We start from the raw sequence: 19,161 nt of genomic DNA on the forward strand, positions 1-19,161 counted from the left end.
CAGTGAAGAAGAAGAAGAAATAGAATGGGAGAAAAAGAAGAGAAAAATCAGAATTGGGGAGGGTAATTTTGTTGATAAAATTTAACTTTTTTCCCGCTTATTGCTTTTGTAATTTGTTTGTAAACATATCTGATTTTGACAATTCAACCAACTTTATTATTTTTTTTGGTAAAAAGCCCACAAAACTGAAACATAAATTCAGTTCAGTTTTTGATTGAAACCAAATTTCATTAATGTTATATTTTTTTGGTGAAATTATATATATATATATATATATATATATATATATATATATAAAATTTGGTTAATTTGGTTCTTTTTGGCTGGTTGAATTTCCAATCCTGAAAGTCAAAATTGAAACCAAAATTTTATAAAATCTAATTAATCAAACCAAATAAAATGAAATCGAAATGTTTGGTTTGGTTTTTCAGTTTGGACCGAACAATGCTCACACTTGGAAATAATCCATCTCTTTACGTGGAAGCTATTAAGCCATAGACAGTTGAACTGGTGAATCACTCAAAGTATTAAACTACTCAAGGGTATGGTTCAAATAAATGAATATGAAATTAAGGTCTTGTTTGTTTGCATTGAAGTTTATGTGAAATTTGAATGTCTTTGAAATTGTAATAAGTACTTGCAGGCCTAATCTGTTTTTCGAGGAGTCATTTACTTAGGTAAATTCACTTATCTGGACAAATATTTCTTTGGAAACACTTACCCGAATAAGTGCATTTTCGAGTATCCTTTTGCTTCCTAGGTTAAGTTAAACAATGACTGTTTTATGTACAAAAGTGTAATTAGTGATGGGGCAATATTGTCCCATCATGTATTAGCAATTTTTCTTGTAGACAGAAAAGTTATTTACCCAAAAGGCGTAGAGGGTAATACTTACCCAAGTAATTGAGTCATTTGATAATCATTCTTTTCTATGGGACCTATTAATATTGAAGAACAGACATAGATGAATTGGTCAGTTCTTATGTTGACCAACTTATTTATCCCCATTTGCCAAAAAAATGAACGAGGCCTTAGAGGTATATTGAACTTGGTGAGCTTTTCTTGGTATTGATATTTGAAAGTAAAGAAGTTTTTTTAGAACTTTGAATGCTAATGCCTAGAAAGTGATAATTAAACCATTTTAGCCCTAGATGTAAGAAAATTTGTTAAACTATTTAATAAATTAATTAACAATTAGTTAAGAGTACAAAATTATTCATAAATTATAGAATTGATACAAATTATAAATAGTTAAATATTTTAAAGAAAATTGAGCATTTAATAACTAATTATTAGATATATAAAATAAACAATTACATAATTATTTAATTAATAAAAGTAATAATTATGTAATTAATCAATTATTACATAATGATTTTAACATGTACCTAAACTATTAATTATAAATAAATAATTTATAAAAAGTAAGTCTTGTCGCTCGGATTGGTCGAGGGCAATATAGTAATTTTACTCCTAAGATATGGGGTCTTGACTGAGGGCTTTGAGGCCCCGAGTACTTCGCGAGAGAGGCCAAAGCCAAGGGCGTGTAGACGATCAGTAGGGGTATGCCGAAGTTGAGGCTGACCACCTTCTTGGGCATTGAGGATACTGAGGCCTAGGGGCCGAGGTGGATGATCTTAGAAGAGTTGGTGACGAAGTGTGGATGCTTGGCTAGGCGTATGAGGGTCCGAAGAGGGCCCTATGAGTTTGCTATGCAAGGAAAGAAGTGTCAGAGGCCTCGGGTGAAGACCCGAGGTGAGGACTTCGACAACCAAGTTAGTGTCCGCATAAGGTAAGTAGAAGGTTCAGTGCCGAGGCGCACAGACAAGGCCACTAGTAAACACCCAGTCCACGGTAAGAAGAATGTTAAGAGTCTTTGAGGTTCCGGATTCTTTACCTTGTGGGAGGTGCGTTGCATTTATAGTCAGAGATGCTTAGGAGTAGTTGGGCTCAGATGGCCCAGATGCAAGCCATACGAGGGTTGGGCGAGATGTTCTAGCGGAGCCACGCGGTGCTCCGCGATTGAGCCCATCCGATTCACACTGAATGGCTCCGCACGCCCTCATGATGACCCTATACTGGCGCCCGTTGGCTCACACGCATCAGCCCCATATTGGCCAGCCAAATGCGCCTACATCAGTAAGTAACTAAATAATAATTATGAAATAACTAAGAAAATAAATAAATAAATAAATAAATAAAAGTTAATAGCAAATAATTATTCTTAGAATTGAGAATCCATATGCGTGCATTGATTCTCAAAATCCAGAAAATCCAAAATTCATTCGTTTCTTATGAGAATCCAAAAAAATTGATGCGAAACGGGGCCTAAGGTTATGTTGGGATAAGCTTTCTTTCACTTTTGTATTTTTAAGAGCATAAAAGTATGAAGTATGATTTGTGCTTTTACCATATGCTTTTGTAATTTGATAATTATTGTTTTCAAAACATGTTTTAAAAATTAAAAGCATACTTAAGTTTTTGGTTATGACTCGTGGTTGTGAGTTGTGACATATAGCTTAACTTAATGTCGCATGGGGTATATTTTGCCTTAAATCACAAATTTGCACAATGGCATATATTTTGCCATATGTCACATACTTTTTCCACATAATATATTTGTTTTATACATCACAAGTTTGCCATTTCCATGTGTCATAAATTTGCCATGTGGCATATATTTAGCCACCATGTGTAACAAATTTTATCACATGGCATGTATTTAGTCATCATGTGTCACAAATTGTCATATGGTATATACATTGTTATATTCTCAAAATTGCCACGTGTCATATATTTATGAACATCAAAATGTGGTGCATATCTTGCCATGTATTACAAATTTTGCACATGATGCGTTTTGTAAAAACTGGCCAAAGCAAAAGCAATAAGTAATCTAGAACGACTTCGTGCTGTTTGTTTGCACAAATAATTTTGCTTCGGGTGTTTTTATCTGAAAAAATACATGTTGCCAAATGCCAATAAACATATTTTTTTTATTGCGGAAAAATGAAAGCACTTTGAAAAAGTTTATCCAAACATAACGATCAAACTCATAAATTAAAATAACATAAAAATAATTTAGGTTTTTAGAAATATTTAAAAGAATATGTGATGAAGTTGAGTGATGGAATCTCATGTCCTCTAGATTCTCTGCATGTTTGCTGCAATAAAACCAATGACATATCGTTCTTCCGCCACATTTTTGCATTCTAACAGTAACAGTAGTATTACCAAAAATCTGCTTTACCTTTTCTCCTGCAACTCCATTCACGTTTACTTAGAATTAATTCTGGTCTATGCAAGTTGATTCAGAAAATTTGTTTTGAGGCTTTGAGCCTCGTTTGCCTACCGACTCGCAAAAAAAGAGACATCCGACCATTCATCTTCAACTACGTGGAGGCCATGGCGTTTCGATGGTACCATCAGTCTATGTCTATCACCAACCACCTTCCCTCTCTGTTGTCCATTTCCATTTCTTCTCAACTGTCGAATTGGTATCAGAGGTATAGTCAGATTTCGCATCTGATCATGTGTAACCTTATTTTGTCTAACGTCAGCTCGAGACTTCACAAAAGGAAGCACTCTGTCTGTTTCGTTTTCGCGGTTTCCTCTCTCGATTGAAGAGAGATAAGTCGAAGGAAGAAGAAGAAGCAAAATAATTTTGTAAGAGTAAAGATGGGGAATATATTAACGTGTATAGATCAGGCGAGCATAGGGGTGGTGGAGAGATGGGGGCGTTTCGAGAGATTAGCAACTCCTGGCTTCCACTTCTTCAACCCTTTTGCCGGTGAATGGCTCGCTGGCGTTCTGTCCACCAGGGTCTGTTCTCTCGATGTCCGCATCGAGACCAAGACCAAGGTAGCAGCTCATCAACTTCCTCCTTCTTCCTTAACCATTTGTATCTTAACGGGTTTATACGATTTATTATTTGGGATTGTCTTTTCTGATCGGTACACCCTGATAAAATCTACTTTGTTTTATATCTTGCAAGAAAATGTCAATTTTTTTTGGCTCCATCAATTCCGAGTTTTGAATCGTATGATGAATTGATTATTATTGTTATGGTGTTTGTTTTACATGTTGGTGTCTGGAATACAATTGTGAGGGTTCGACATGGTCGAACTTAATTTAATAACATGATAATTCTGTGTCGAAAGAATGCGTAACACATTTTACCAGAAGAAATTGTAACTTCTCTTTGGACTCTTTCTTTTCTTAGTGTGCTTTTCGTTCAATTTTAGTAGGCAGCCACTTGTCTAAGTAATTTGGTTTTATATAAAATAAAACAGATGACATCCATGTCTAGCACCACCTATGTTTCTAAGATGCTCATGGCCAAACAAATGGAAAGTCCATTACAATCAGTGCCTTTTGGCATCGACAAGTTTTCCATTGGTTTAAAACTGTGGAGGCTTTTCAATAATTCACCATAGATGACATATTCAGAAATTGGTTTACAGTGCCTTCCCATCATGGCAAGAATCAAATAAGCAACAGTATCGCAAACGCCCAATTGGAATAAAATAAGATATCTTTGATGGGTGTAGGCTAGGGAACCTAGGGGCATCCGGAATTAGTAGTATTCAGGAATTGGGAAGGACATATATGACTCTTTAGAGCAAAATAATGACCAGTGCTGCATGATCTAAAGCTCGCTAATCTCTCGACTATAAAGGTTTGCAGGTTGAAGGACATTCAGAGATGGGCAATTGCTTTGTTAAAGACTAAAGCGGGTTTGTGGAAGTACAGATAAGACAGATATCAATACTGTCTTTTGGAAATAGGAACCCATTACAGGTGGACTCCAAGGTCATCTAATCTCCTAGCTGATGGTTTGGCAAACTTCACATATAATAACATTGAAGTGATGTGTAGCTTTTAAGCTCAACAAAGATGGACATTTTTCTTCTTGGTCATATCTTTAAAATGCTGTGGCCATATCTTTTCAGTTACTCAGGCTTGAAATGCATATTGTTAAAAGGTTAAATCAGTCTTTTGGTATTTGGATCACCTAGTAGGATGAATAATGATACATTCTATTATGTCATACAGGATAATGTCTTTGTGCAATTGCTCTGCTCAATTCAATACAGGATAATCAAAGAAAATGCTGATGATGCATTCTATGAGTTGCAAAACCCTCAAGAACAGATTCAGGCTTATGTGTTTGATGGTAAATTTTCATGATACACTAGTTTGTTCCATTTATCAAAAAAAAAAAAAAAGAAAGAAAAAAGAAATGATACAGGACCATGTTTGTCTCCTCAATTGGGAATCCGAATTTATTTTACATCTTTGCTATCTTTTTATAAAATCTTTGTCATCGATGAATAAAAAGAATAAGTAATGGTTTTTTGCCTTCAATGCAGTGGTCCGAGCTCTTGTTCCCAGAATGACATTAGATGAGCTCTTTGAACAAAAGGGTAGCATTGCAGAAGCTGTATTGGAGGAACTTGAGAAGGTATATATCAATAACAATATTGCTTACTATTTAGAATTTAGTGCTTTTTATATTCTATGGGAATTACCAATAAAAACAATTTCTCTTGGAACTGCTGCATAAAAATACACATATATTTCAGCATTCAATTTCTATACTTGGTAATATTGAGTAGCTTCCCCTGACACCAATGTAGGTGTAGTGAAAGCCATTAGTTGTATTTGTTTTTTTTTTTTTAACAAATTATAACTAGTGCACAATAGATCCACCCTTTTTAGAAATGGTAGGCTCTTTTATTACATCAAAGAAAAATAGGAAGGAAGAAGCGAACTTCATTGATGGAACATACCTTTAATATCACATGGTTGTTCCAGAAAAATCAAATATATGGATCTCTTTTTTCATATATATAGACTGTATCTGTAGCATATGATTGAAACATAATATGATTATCCTATTCATGGGTGTCAAATTAAGGAATAAATCTCTGGAAAGCGAGAGTAAGTGTATAACTTGATTGAAAGTAAACCTGTGCAAAAGTGGGTGTAAAATCAAATATTGGATAGCATATCCAAATTTATACAGTTCAGTCAATGAGATAAGACGGGTTCAAAAGTTGGCCACTAAGGGTTTTTTGTAATCATTGGGTGATGTGAAACATGGACTCAAGAATTAATAATCACTCCTTCGCAAGTAGAGCCATATGGTTGCATCTAAAATCCTAGATTATGAAGTTGGTGACTTGAATCGTTGAGAACGACATTATATCATGACCATGTAAATTTTGCTTTAACTGGATGTATTGGAGTTATTTGAGAAGTATTCATTAGAAAAGAGAGGTCAAATTAATTAGGTTTCTTTTTCTGTCCTTTGTTTCTCAGATGTTCTAATACCAATCTTATATTCAGATCTCCTTGTGACTATTCTAAGATAGCACACTTCAAGGTTTTGATGCATTATATATTTTTATGTCATATGAATTTCAATGGGATTTTGATTTTTGAGTCGTTATTTATTGTTTTCTTCTTTGTCCTTTACATTCTAGTCCTTCCACAATTACTTTCTTTCATTCAACTGGTTCCTTGATTTGTAATTTCTGTTAAAATAGTATTAATTGTTGGGTTCTAATTCACCAAATGCCAATATAAATGCTCTTGTATTTTTTTTCTCTTTTTATTGTATTTTCCTCATTTCCCTTGCTGAATAATGATCAGGTCGTTCCATTCTTATGTCAATGTGCAAGTTAACTGAAGATGGACATTTTTCAACTAGCATCTCTAAAAAATCATATATGTTGAAACCATCACCAGGTGATGCGGGAATATGGATATAGCATAGAGCACATATTGATGGTTGATATTATACCTGATGCCTCAGTGCGTGAAGCCATGAACGAGATAAATGCAGGTAAGAAGTCTTTTTTCCTTACTTTCTTATGAAATAAGATGTCTAAAAAATGACAAGGGTTGTATTTCTTTTCTGATAGGAAACAGTAAGGTATTGATGTTCCTAGCAGTGTTCTCAAACTGTTGTTGTCCTGCATAGTCAGACCATTGAACCTGTTACCCAGAGAAGAAACTGGTTTCATTTAACAGAAAACCTGTCAAAAGTCTAAAACCAGTAGACTTGGTCAACAAACCATTGGCTTAGATGGCATTTGACATGTTCTATGGGTTACAGTTCCTACTATTTTGTAATTTTCACTTCATTTTGCAATTTATAATAACTTTAACCAGTCAAAAACACTTTTAGCTGGGCAATAATCCAGCAAGAGAGAGAGAGAGAGAGAGAGAGAGAGAGACTTCTCTGCTAAGAAGCTTCTCAAAAAATAATAATAATAATAACATGAAAGACAAATCTGTAGTATGTTCCAGTTTGCTGTATTCATTTATATCTATACATTGCAATTCATCATTAAGGGGTACTACCAAACTTGGACCCTCTTCCAATATTCCACGCATTAGTATTCACTATAAGTTAGTAGTAGTAGTTCTAGTGCAGGTCTGAGATACTGAGATTTAAGTCCAGTTGACATTCACAATCATGGAGAACATCCTGCCCTTTGGCTGTTCTTATTGCTTTTAGAATTTTACATTTCATTTTTCCCTTTCTGGCCGTTGTGATCTTTCCATTGAATTACCCAGATCTTTCCATATAACTAAGATGCCACCACTACGTGTTGCAGCTCAAAGGCTTCAGCTTGCTAGCGTCTACAAAGGGGAGGCAGAAAAGGTGCTCCAAGTGAAGAGAGCTGAGGCAGATGCAGAGACTAAGTACCTTGGAGGGGTTGGGGTGGCTCGGCAGCGGCAAGCTATTACGGAAGGACTGAGAGACAACATTTTGAACTTCTCTCACATGGTGGAGGGCACATCAGCAAGGGAGGTGATGGATCTTATCATGATAACACAGTATTTTGACACGATCAAAGAACTTGGGAACTCATCAAAGAACACTACTGTGTTCATACCACATGGCCCTGGTCATGTCAGGGACATCGGGGACCAGATACGCAATGGGCTGATGGAAGCAGCTAGTTCCAGTGTCCAATGATTTTGATTGCTCTATCAGCTTCCTATTATGCCGTTCTAACATTTTCACTTGCCACTTGCACCATTTCTGGTTGTGAAGAAAATGAGAAAAAAGAATGTGAAAAAAAGAGAAAAAAAAGGAAAGAAAATAAAGGCTTTCTTTTAGGAGAAAGGGAGGCCACTTTTGCTTCCTCTATACTGTTTTCCTATGCCTTATCTACCATTTATAAGAGAAAATAAAAGAGATCAACATGAATTTACCTATGTCTTTGTTTTCCTTGTTAACCAAACTTAAAAAGACATTCTTTTCCTTTCATTTTCTTAGCAACCAAATTCAAGTGTCTTTTGAGTTCATGTGCATATGACTCCAGTCAGTGTGAGCCTGTCTTACACTGCCAGACCCAAGCTTGGATAAAAGGAAGGTTGTGTCAAGTTGGCAGCTATCCTTAAACAAAGTAAGGGGTAGTGCAAGTGTGCAACTGCAACCCATGCATCCACACTCAAAATCCTTTCACACAATAAGCTTTCGAAACAGCCAAGGTCTCATGCTCTCCACACGACAAATGTTCATTACTTCAGATGCCAATTGGCTTCAAAGTGTGAACTACTGAAACACATTTTGGAATGGTTAAATAATGATAAAAAGAACTACAAGTATTAATATATATTATAATTACCATGAAATTAATATAATTATGCTAATATTTATAAATTTTAATAATCATTTTTTTTTTTTAAGTTTTCACATGGTCTAAGAAAAGAAAATATCTAAAAATAAAATTTAAAGCCCATGCAAATATGACAACAAAGTGAGCAACTTAAGAATAGGATTCGAATCTTCTCACTTGCAATTTTTATACCATAAAATCTACGGGGTTGATTAGAAGACCAAATTTAATAGCATTTGATAGGGGTTAATAATGGCAAGTTAATGACATGAGTAATGCCGAATTTGAATTTCAATAGATAAATTAATGAAAGAGGACAAAGGCTTAAATCAAAGTGTTTTGGCCTGTCATAGGTCTATATTATGCAGATGTGGATTGATACTGTGAGTGTATCAGCCAATACCATGGATACAGGTGGAATGGAACAGAGTTTCAGCCATTCCATCTGTGTTGTGTGTCTGTAATCTCAAAAGCTGATTTGTATCAGCACATATTAGCTGATCCATATCCATACTTTAAACCTTGGTTCCAAAATAGCACATTACAATCCAGAAAATTAGAGTAAATAATGTCTTAATCTCGACGGTATTTCCTCATCAAAATAGGGCATATCTTATAACATTGGAAAGCTTTTCTAGTTTTTTATGCAATAAATAGTTTGTCAATTAATCTTCTAAAAATAATTATAAGTAAAATACTCACGACTAATGAAATTACCTGCTACATCCAAATTCTCTAGAAGTGAAATAAAATTCCCAAGGATCAAGTTCAAAATTAGTGTAACTCCAACTCAAGATGTTCTTCGTGAAGAAGTTAATGAGTTTAAGCAAAACTACGAAAACCTATATAATGCATGATGAAAGAAATCTTACAAAAACTTCCTAAACAAGCTTTCACAAGCAACCATACAATTCCAATTTTGAACATGGAGCAAGCCTTTAAAGATTGTAATGACAATATTATGTAACCATTCTCATCAACAATATTTATTGATAAAGAGTATATTGATTGATATAATCCTTCAATATTTGATAAAGAATTGCATATGAAGAATTTCCTATCCTACATAAAGAAAACAAATCCCAATTTTTAAATGTCTGGTTTTAGACAACAAAACATGTATAAAAATATATGGATTTCTTTTTCTAATTGGAACACTTTGGTTGGCTTTTCATCAAAATCATCTGTTACTATTGCGTTGAATTTTATGATCACTTTCTTGGGAGATTTTACTTCTTAAGTTCAAGCTAGTACAACTATAACCTTGGTTTACAACAAAACCTCAGTTTACAATGAGGTTTACAATAGTAATTACATACAGCACTTGGCTTCTACTTGGTTCTCCAAACAGTTGAGTCTAATAAATGATCAACCTATAAATTTCATTCATATGATAAGATGCCTACAGAGTACAGACTGTAAGAAGAGATGAAATGAACATAGACTACATCCTTCATGGATTTAATTTAATTCTGCAATTGCTTGATGCTAAATTTGATATTTTACTTTTGGTTCCAAATGCAAAGGAGACCTTCAATCTATGCAGAGAAACTGATGGTAAGCCAGGAAACCAAAATTTCCAATTTAGCAATAACAATCAACCCACAGAAATTACAAGGCAAGAAATGGTCTCCACAATCTATGGAGTACTGGAGTATTATTGATATGGGTTAGAATTAACCTAAATGATCTTGGAAAATTACTTCTGCTTTCTCAATACCTTTCTCAGGGCTTGGGTTAAGATCCAATTTTTGAAATTCGAGGTTCCTTTGGTGACACATTGACCAAACCTTCTGCCTTCCTCTTCTTGGTTTCACCAACCAGCCTCTTTATATATGCAATGTAACCATCCACATCAAATTTCCTTTTGCAGCCAGCATAGTTCATATAACGTATTTTACCAAAAACAGGTCGCTCTTTCCAACCCTGAACGGTTTGTTGAGAAGATTTCAGTGTAGGTTTTAGGCAGATCATGAACACCACATATCCACTGTATACAGGACTAGACTAGAAAAACCAGACATGGAATTAGAAATTAGATAAGGGTGAAAAATTTTAACCTGGTCATGAACACCGCATATGGACCACATACAACCAACATACCCATTCGGATCCCTCCCATCTATTTCATACTGGAAACAAAATTTGCATTGGTCAAATTAGACACAGCACAAGTAGAGGAACACCTGAAGAAGTGTTTCAAAGGCATAAGGAGAAATACCTTGTCATTCAGATATATTGCTATTGATAGGGCTTCTTCTGGTCCATGTGTCCATTCAAGAATCTTTTTTGCCCAATACATCCTGCTTGATACCCTCAAATCCATAAGCATGAAAGCATAAACAGAAATGCATATAGAAGAAACAAAACCACTTGATTAAAAAATGATGGAAAACTCCAAACTGTCCATGTATTTCATGACCATTTTCTACATTGTTAGATGACATACAAGGTAATTGAAGCCTAATTTGATTTTCCTATAGAAGCATGATCTGAACCAATCAGCATCTTACCTAAGTTGAAACATGTCATGGAACAGCCGAACAGGGCCAAAAACCATTGTTTTTAGAGGTTGAAAGGGGGGAACCGTGACATTGAGGGGCAGAAATATACAACTAAACTAAATACAAATGCATCATATTCATCAAACTCAGCTAAGCCAAGGAGAGTTGTTGCATGACAAGCTAATACTGAAAAGTAGTTTTTTTTGTACTTTATTTATGAGAAACAAAGATAACAAGAGCTACATGTTGTTGAAGTGAAGCCAAGCAGAGTTCTCCAGGACTGTAGTAACCTTATCCAAATTTGCCAAAAGAAACCTATCTAAATCACGTCATTCACTGGATGGACTACATATCATGGATGGACTACACCATTCACAATTTCCAAAAGTCTAGGAAAAGGATATGAGTATCCCATCTAATATGACACCATGCTTAATTTCTTTCAGGCTAAATTTCGTTTTTTAGAATTTAAATCATGGAAAGTTTATTGGAAACACTCACCTCCTTAAAGTAAGATTTTATTAGAGTACGGAGTTTAGCTAAGGAAACAGAGAACAATTCTTAGAAACAAGAGAAATACTAGTGGTACAACGGCAAACGAGAGAACTGCACTGTAGAAGGGTCTATGCAGTATCTAATACCAAAGCCAGCATACAGGTAACCTAAGCATGTTGAACTATGTGGCCATAATAGACTTCCTAAGAAATGAAAAATACAAAGACAGGATGAAAAATATGGAGCTATTAAGAAATTACCGCATGAAGCCATGCATCTTCCCATAATGAACCATCTCCAACTGAGATGCATTCCAGAGCTGAACAATGCAGTTAATAGGAGTCATCAGAAGTAATAAGTAAACAAACAAAAATGGTAGAAAGTCAAAGATTTGGTTGGCGAGTACAAAATCTAACCCAAGTTAAAGCTAAACTTCTAAATTTTAAGAAAAGAAGTTTACATGGTTGTTGAGGCACTAAATTGAGGCTTGGCAACAGGAAATTACCTTGTTGCCCAGTTGATCGCTTTTTTACATAAAAGGTTGGATGATTTTTGCTTGTTTTCCCTTTTTTTATGAACTAACTTATTTTTCTAGGTAGTGTGGCAACTAGGAAACATTAAAAGTGACCTAACATCAAAGACCAAATATTATAAGTAAAATTATAACAGAATTACATAGCCTATTAAAGAAACTAGGGGATGGAGCCCTATTCTGTAACTGCAAGGAGATACTAAGAGAATGCATACATGTGTGTTAAATCAAAGAATAGAAGCAAAGAAACAAATGAATGAACTGAAGCCTTGTTATGTTGAATGCGTCATAGATAAAAACGAGATAATATGTGAGTGCAATAAGGGGTAAAGCCCCATTTCATAAAGAGAGATGCTGCTTTACTTTGCTTGAGGAAATAGATGAGGATCCCTCTTATGAAGAGTACATGAAGGCCACTGGTTGAAACCCTGTTATGATTCAAAAAATTGTCTAGTAACCCCTATACCCATTTTATAGCTCTCTAAAATAATATTTGTTTTTTTTATGATGCCCTTTCACACTCTTTTGCCTTGATTATACAATATGAAATGGTTTATCTGTGCCACAACTAAAATTGTTATACCTCCACATAAGAACATCAAAACGAGGTACAAGGTATTCTGAATTCTGAAAACAAATTCCTTATTGCCAATGTGTCACCTTGACAACAATGAAGGTTACTGATGTAGGACCAGCTCAATTCCAGTCCTTCATGAATGCTGAATAATCTTCCTTAGAAATTTGTGGTTATGGATGGCTATAATGGCCTCTTGAACAAATAAGAAAGGAGAGAGAGAGAGAGAGAGAGAGAGAGAGAGCACCCAGAGTCACACACAAGGTGCCTAGAATACTCTAGGGTATGGGAAATCCTATTTCAATTCAAAGAAGACTCGATAACTCTTATTCTACCTATGCAATGACTCTAAAACTTTAAACATAACAAACTATAACTAGACAAATCAGATCGTATCATTGGAAACCACAAAAAAATTGTAACATCATTTTGGTTTCAGAGCTAATGTTTATTCACTATGTTCTCACAAAGTGACTGATTCTATAGGGCTAGGCTATTTTCTAAACAATCTTGTGGGTCTAGAATCAATGATGACTGGGTTTTTAAACCATATGAAGGGTCTCTAGTCGACTTATTTGAGAAGATTGTGGAAGAAAACTGATTTAATAATGTTGACCACAGGAGTGCGGTTTTCAAAAATGGTAGAAGAGAAAAAGAAATGCTAGATTTCAAAGGGGATGATGGCCCAAAATTATTATTTGATTGAGTTGTTGAATTAGAAGAATATTTTGATTGGCATGATATGTTTGACAAACGATTAGATTTGCATGCATGTAGCTCACAGGTCATGCATGCTAAAGTATAGTGGAGAACTCTTGAGCAGTGACTAGAAAACAGAGGTGATGATCCTATTGCTATGTGAGTAGAGAGGAAGAGGTGTTTGCTAGAAAAGTACATTCCACTAGACTTCCATGATGATCTATATATGGAGTTAACTAATCTCAAGCAAGGTTTGCTATCTGTAGACTGTAGTTCAATATACAAATAATTTTGATGAATTATTATTAGATGCGACACTAAGTGAAAGGCATGAATTATCTTGTTTGAAGAATGGACTAGGTGCTGAAATCTAGAAGGAATTGTCTACAATTCAAATTAATGACTTAGATCATGCTTTTGAGTTGGCTCACAAGATAGAGAAGAAACAACAGGTTACAACAAATAATTTGAATCTAATGGGAAGAAGGTATGAAGTTGAAGATACAACAGATGATTCCTTGCATGTCGATTCCTATCCTAGAGCTAAAGTTGAGAATGAAGCTAAAGAACCAGAATTTCAACCTATAGAAGTTGTAGACATTGAAGGTCAAGAGGGCATGGGAATCAGTCACCATAATTAGCATACCACTCAAAAAAAAATCAATAAATTTCATTGATCCTTGTGTAAATCGTTCATATATATATATATATATATATAGAGAGAGAGAGAGAGAGAGAGAGAGAGAGAGAGAGAGAGACTGTAGACCCATAAGAATCCTAGGACTCAAAAACAAAAGTCTACCATCCAATTTCAATTCAAAGAAGACTAAATAGCTCTTATTCTACTCATGCAATGACTCTGAAACTTTAGACATGAACAAATTATAACTAGAGAAATCAGACCATATCATTGGACTCCAATAGAAAATTATAAAATGACAAAAATAACCCTACTATCCAAAAATACAGAAATACATAAAATTTCAGAAAATTCCAATTTTTGACTGTTCATCTCCTGCATCAGTTTAAGAATACGAGAATTTAACTTGAACAAATCTTGAAGAGAATAAACAATTCTATGCACAAACAATTTTTAGAAGTGATCAACTTACAGGATCAGCAGTTTTTGCCGTTTCCAATTGCTCCTTCCTGTGAATATCATGAGTATTTCAAAGTATTGATCAGGTAACTTGGCAAAAACAACTAGTCAATGCTAACATGATCATTTCAATCTACATACTCCAACTCCACATGATGACATTTGACTCACGTATAAATATGCTCTCTCTTATCAGGAGCATGGTCCATCAATGTTTTACGGGCCCATTCCCATGCACCCTGTAATGAGTCATAGTGAGGCTGATAAAAGCAAAAGTTATCAGCAAGTTCCCTTCGCACAATCAACTCCTCCAGGAATGCATCGACTGACTTCATGAGAATGGGTACATGCAGATAAACCAATACTTATCAGAACTCTGTATGAAAAAACAAACTTGATAAGGAAAGAATAACAAAGTAACAAATTCTATTTAAATAAACTGCAGCCAGTTGAGGAGGGTTACTTTAATTTATTTGATCCATATTTCCGAAAAAAAAATCAATATCAAAAGATGCAAAATACTGCCAAAATCCAACACCACAAACCTGTGGATGGAGTTTCCGGATAGAACGTGCTTCCAAGGCACATCTCTGTGCGGATATTTGCCCAAAATGCAAGTAAGGAGAGAGGCCAGATAGTCCTTTCGGTTTTAAAGGGTTATTCCTATCAGTAGAATAGTTCTTCAACCTATTCGACAAGAACCCATCTTTGCTTCCCAGTAACACTTCCAATGCAGCATTTTCTCCTGGTTCGCACCATTCCAATTCCGGAACTTCTACCCCTTTTCTGGTCACAATAGATTATTCTACATTTAAAACATAATCTGATAAAAAAAAAGTAAAGCACAACCAAATAAATTGTATAAGCTTAGTGTAATAACCAACCTCAAAACATCAGTGATGAGGTTTTCCCAATCGACAACCTCATTTGTGGTAGCCCATTGTCTGTTTGGGGATGGAAGCTTGGGAAAATCAACGAGATACTCAGGAAGCAGTTTATGAATCTTTCCCCTTATGGTCTTTGCACTATATTCCAGTTTCTGTGATGCTATCCAAACGGGTATTACATTGTGAGCATCGACTTCGTGCACAGTTACCGAATCGTTCACCCTCTTACAGATTTCCTCCTTCCATCCTCGAACTTCCCGAAGTGGCGAGAAGTCCGTCACCAAAAGTGAAGCCCCACATTCTTTCAGAAAATGGGGAATGGTTTCTATGGCTTCTCCCTAAGTGAACAAATGGAAAAATGCAAGTAAATTGAAATGTTTAACAAACCGGAGTATAAGAGAGTATAAAGATACTAAGTTTGCCTGAAACAAGAAAAATGGGATTCCGAAGGTTTCGTCGAGATTGCGTTGGAGCTGTTGCAGACCCCTCAACATGAACCCGAGGTGCCGAGCTTTGGCGCCTTTGAACTGATCGAACAGGTTGAAAGCGACGACGACCGGGACGTTAGCTTTGTTGGCTTGATCGACGGCATGGATTAATGCCCAATTGTCTCTGGAGCGTTGATCCCTGAACATCCAGTAGACAACGGGACCCATCTTCTGTTTAGACGGTTTGGTTACTTCTTTGAGTACTCGGATCCTACCTGATTGGACAGTAGTTGCTTCTTCCATTTTCAGTGATGACGAGATCATGGAAGAGCAGCGAAGAAGAGCAAATGAAAAACCAGTAGCGTGGTTGTTGTGTAGAGGATTCACAGTGTACAGATCTCTCAATCTCAGACGCATACAAATGCGGCGAAGATAGAACGAGTTGTTAAATTGCGCACCGGGCGCAGATGTGCCACGAAGCTAATTTGAGATGGAATTATGGAAATCATGGAATATCTACTTCAACCCCAGAGAGAAGCTGAAGGAGGGAGAGGGAAGTCTGAAACTAATAACTTGCGGTTTGAAAAGGTTACACGTCGACCGTTGCGCCTTTCCTGTTTTTACTGTGCACGAGCTCACCAGCTTCGCTTGCGACCGTCCGGAGGCCCGAGATGTGTTTTGTGTTGCCCGGCCCAACATTTAAAATTTCATCACATATCGGTTGATACATAATTTCATATCATATTGGCGGGTCATTTATACATAAAATATAGGTGTTTTCAAGGTTTTTAAAATTGATCCGGATAATAAATCGGTTAGGGGTCCGTTTTTCGGGTCGAATGGTCCGACCGTTCAAACCAAATGGTCGACCTGTTCTGACAAAAAATATAAAAATAAAATAAAAAATGGTCAGAACTGTTGAATGGTTCGGACGATTTAACCACCCAGGTCAGCGGTTCGTTAACCAAATCAATGTTTTTTTTGGCAAAAATCTGGTTTTGGTGAAAAATGGAACCAATCACCTGATCAGTTTCCGATTTTTTTTATCCGACCATCCGGTCCGATCCGATTTTGAAAACCATGGATATTTTCATGAAAATTGATATGAAAAAAGCTTACATTCGATTATAATGGGAGTTTATTGACAAAAGTTTTCATGAAAAATGGTTCTCCCATAAGGGTTTTCTATCTCTCTAGGGGGATCCCGATTGTCATATTAAGAACTAAGGCCTTTAGAAATGGTCTAATTAACCCTATTCTTCAATTACGCACATGATTGCCTAATTCTTGCCAAGACCACTATCCCAGCTTGTTTAATTATCAGAGAAACTTTAGATAGTTTTGCAAAAGTCTCTGGGTAATGTCTGAATTTTTCAAAGTTGGTGTAAATATCCCTCATAAATTTCAGAAAATCTTGGTAAAATTATTGAGAATTTCCATTAACACAAATTCTATTACTTATTTAGGGGTTTCGATCATTAACGATAGGGTTACAAAGGAAACTTTCTGCAGCTTGTAGAAAAAATTAACACTAAGCTGACTAGATGATAGATGAAAAGGAAAAAAAAAACACTTTCTCCTTTGCAGGGAGACTAACCCTCCAAAATGCAACAACTTGAACTTGTATGATTCCTCAATTCATCATGAGAACTTTTAAAATCCCAAATAATGTCGTTGATGATAGGTTAATGAAGCAAATTTATCTAAATTGGGGTGAAAAATTTTAAATGACGAAGAGAACTTCTAGGTCAAAATTATTAAACAAAAATACATGGCCAACAAGAATTTGTGAAATGCTAGAGTTGAAAAGGTCATTTCATGGGCTTGACAGGGAATTCTATTGGCTAGGGAAACCATCAAGATGGTGCTTGATGGATAGTGGCTAGTGGGTGATGGAAAGTCAAATGATTTTTGGTATATATGATATATGGGTCGGGGATTTCCTCCTTGCTGATGAAGTGAACCGTGATAGAATTACTAACTCGAATCAGGTTGTTGGAGGTTTTATTCACCAACAAAGAAAAGTTTGGCGTGAAAAAACAATCAAATCTATATTTATCCCCTCCAGAGGTAAAAAGACAAATTGATTTAGAGGCTCAATGCAAATGGGAAATTTACTACAAAATCTGCTTATAGAAGTGGTCTAAAGTGTGGAGGCTTGATTGCAACCTAAAGTCAAAGTTTTTACTTTTTCTCCTTAATAATAGACTTCCTAGTAAGGATTTATTAATTGGGAGAGGCATTGACATTGATACATCTTTTAGTATATGTTTGGTATCTGATGAGGGCAGATTTGTTCCTCCAGTGAAGTTGCGACACGTGGCACCTCGTGACAACTAGGCAAGCCCCCAGGCAACAACTTATCAAGTTGGTCCCCCCTGGGCACCGGTCTGGCTGGCCTGGCGCGACCTGGCATGACCTGGCGCGGCCTGCGCGCGAACTGCGCGCGGCCTGTGCGAACTGCGTGCGACCTGGCGCGACCTGCACGACCTGGCCGGATCAGCCTGCCACATGCGCCGACCTGGCAATCTGGCCCGGACGCAGGCGCCGACCTGACAACATGACCCGGACACAGGCACCGACCTGATGACCTGACCCGGACACAGGCGCCGACCTGGCAACCTGGCCGGACACCGACCCGCCGACTGACATAGGCGCCGACCTGGCAACCTGGCCGGACACCGACCCGCCGACTGACACAGGTGCCGACCTGGCAACCTGGCCCGGACACCGACCCGCCGACTGACACAGGCGCCGACCTGGCAGCCTGGCCCGGACACCGACCCGCCGACAGACACAGGTGCCGGCCTGGCAACCTGGCCCGGACACCGACCCGTCGACTGACAAGCGCCGACCTGACAACCTCGAGGAGTTCATCACCGTACCCCGGTTCTGACGGGATATGACGTCTTACCATTTGAAGGCTTTTTACCCACCTAACCCGCGAAGGCACCACTATATAAGGACTCCGACCCCCAAAGCCAAGGGAGAAGAAAAAAGAGTATGGTAACCCCTGCTCTCTAGCTCTCTCATTTCTCTCCAAACCCTCTGTAATCAGAATGCTAACTTAGGCATCGGAGAGTCCCCGCCGGGAAAATACCCCCGGGTCCTCTGATTCAGTTCCCGCAGGTCCCTCAGCTCCCGCCGTCTACAAAGGAGAGAAAATCACCTCACCCAGGGGGTAATCGGGTAGCGCTGCACCAGGGAGCTCCACCATCCTCTGAGTTGCAGACCGCCTAGGAGCAAGTCAAGTGACGAGTTCGCCATCAGGCAGATCGCCACTAGGGAGCACTGCCGGGCAGTT

General features: G+C 37.0%; 2 protein-coding genes across 4 annotated transcripts; one reads left to right on the forward strand and one right to left on the reverse strand.

Annotated features, from left to right (window-relative positions):
• Positions 1-3,213: 3,213 nt before the first annotated feature.
• On the forward strand, positions 3,214-8,284 carry LOC104611291 (hypersensitive-induced response protein 4-like). Its single transcript, XM_010278277.3, has 5 exons — positions 3,214-3,861; positions 5,056-5,176; positions 5,373-5,464; positions 6,754-6,850; positions 7,629-8,284. The coding sequence occupies exons 1-5, from the start codon at positions 3,679-3,681 to the stop codon at positions 7,991-7,993; spliced, it is 858 nt and encodes a 285-aa protein (XP_010276579.1). The 5' UTR covers positions 3,214-3,678; the 3' UTR covers positions 7,994-8,284.
• Positions 6,863-16,523, reverse strand: PHR1 (photolyase 1). Of its 3 annotated transcripts, none has more exons than XM_088886359.1 (10): positions 15,852-16,523; positions 15,427-15,767; positions 15,088-15,328; positions 14,714-14,871; positions 14,556-14,592; positions 11,899-11,957; positions 10,861-10,942; positions 10,700-10,771; positions 10,360-10,565; positions 6,863-6,980 (listed from the first exon to the last, which is right to left on the reverse strand). In XM_088886359.1, the coding sequence occupies exons 1-9, from the start codon at positions 16,272-16,274 to the stop codon at positions 10,377-10,379; spliced, it is 1,602 nt and encodes a 533-aa protein (XP_088742485.1). In that variant the 5' UTR covers positions 16,275-16,523; the 3' UTR covers positions 6,863-6,980; positions 10,360-10,376. The 3 variants fall into 3 exon arrangements, with proteins under 3 accessions (XP_088742485.1, XP_088742484.1, XP_010276572.1); XM_088886358.1 differs by lacking the exon at positions 6,863-6,980 and adding an exon at positions 7,923-8,059; XM_010278270.3 differs by lacking the exon at positions 6,863-6,980 and having other exon boundaries at positions 9,991-10,565; positions 15,852-16,521.
• Positions 16,524-19,161: the final 2,638 nt, after the last annotated feature.

Source organism: Nelumbo nucifera, chromosome 4 (genome assembly GCF_055504915.1).
Source record: "Nelumbo nucifera cultivar China Antique chromosome 4, China Antique-T2T, whole genome shotgun sequence".
Classification (NCBI taxonomy): domain Eukaryota; kingdom Viridiplantae; phylum Streptophyta; class Magnoliopsida; order Proteales; family Nelumbonaceae; genus Nelumbo; species Nelumbo nucifera.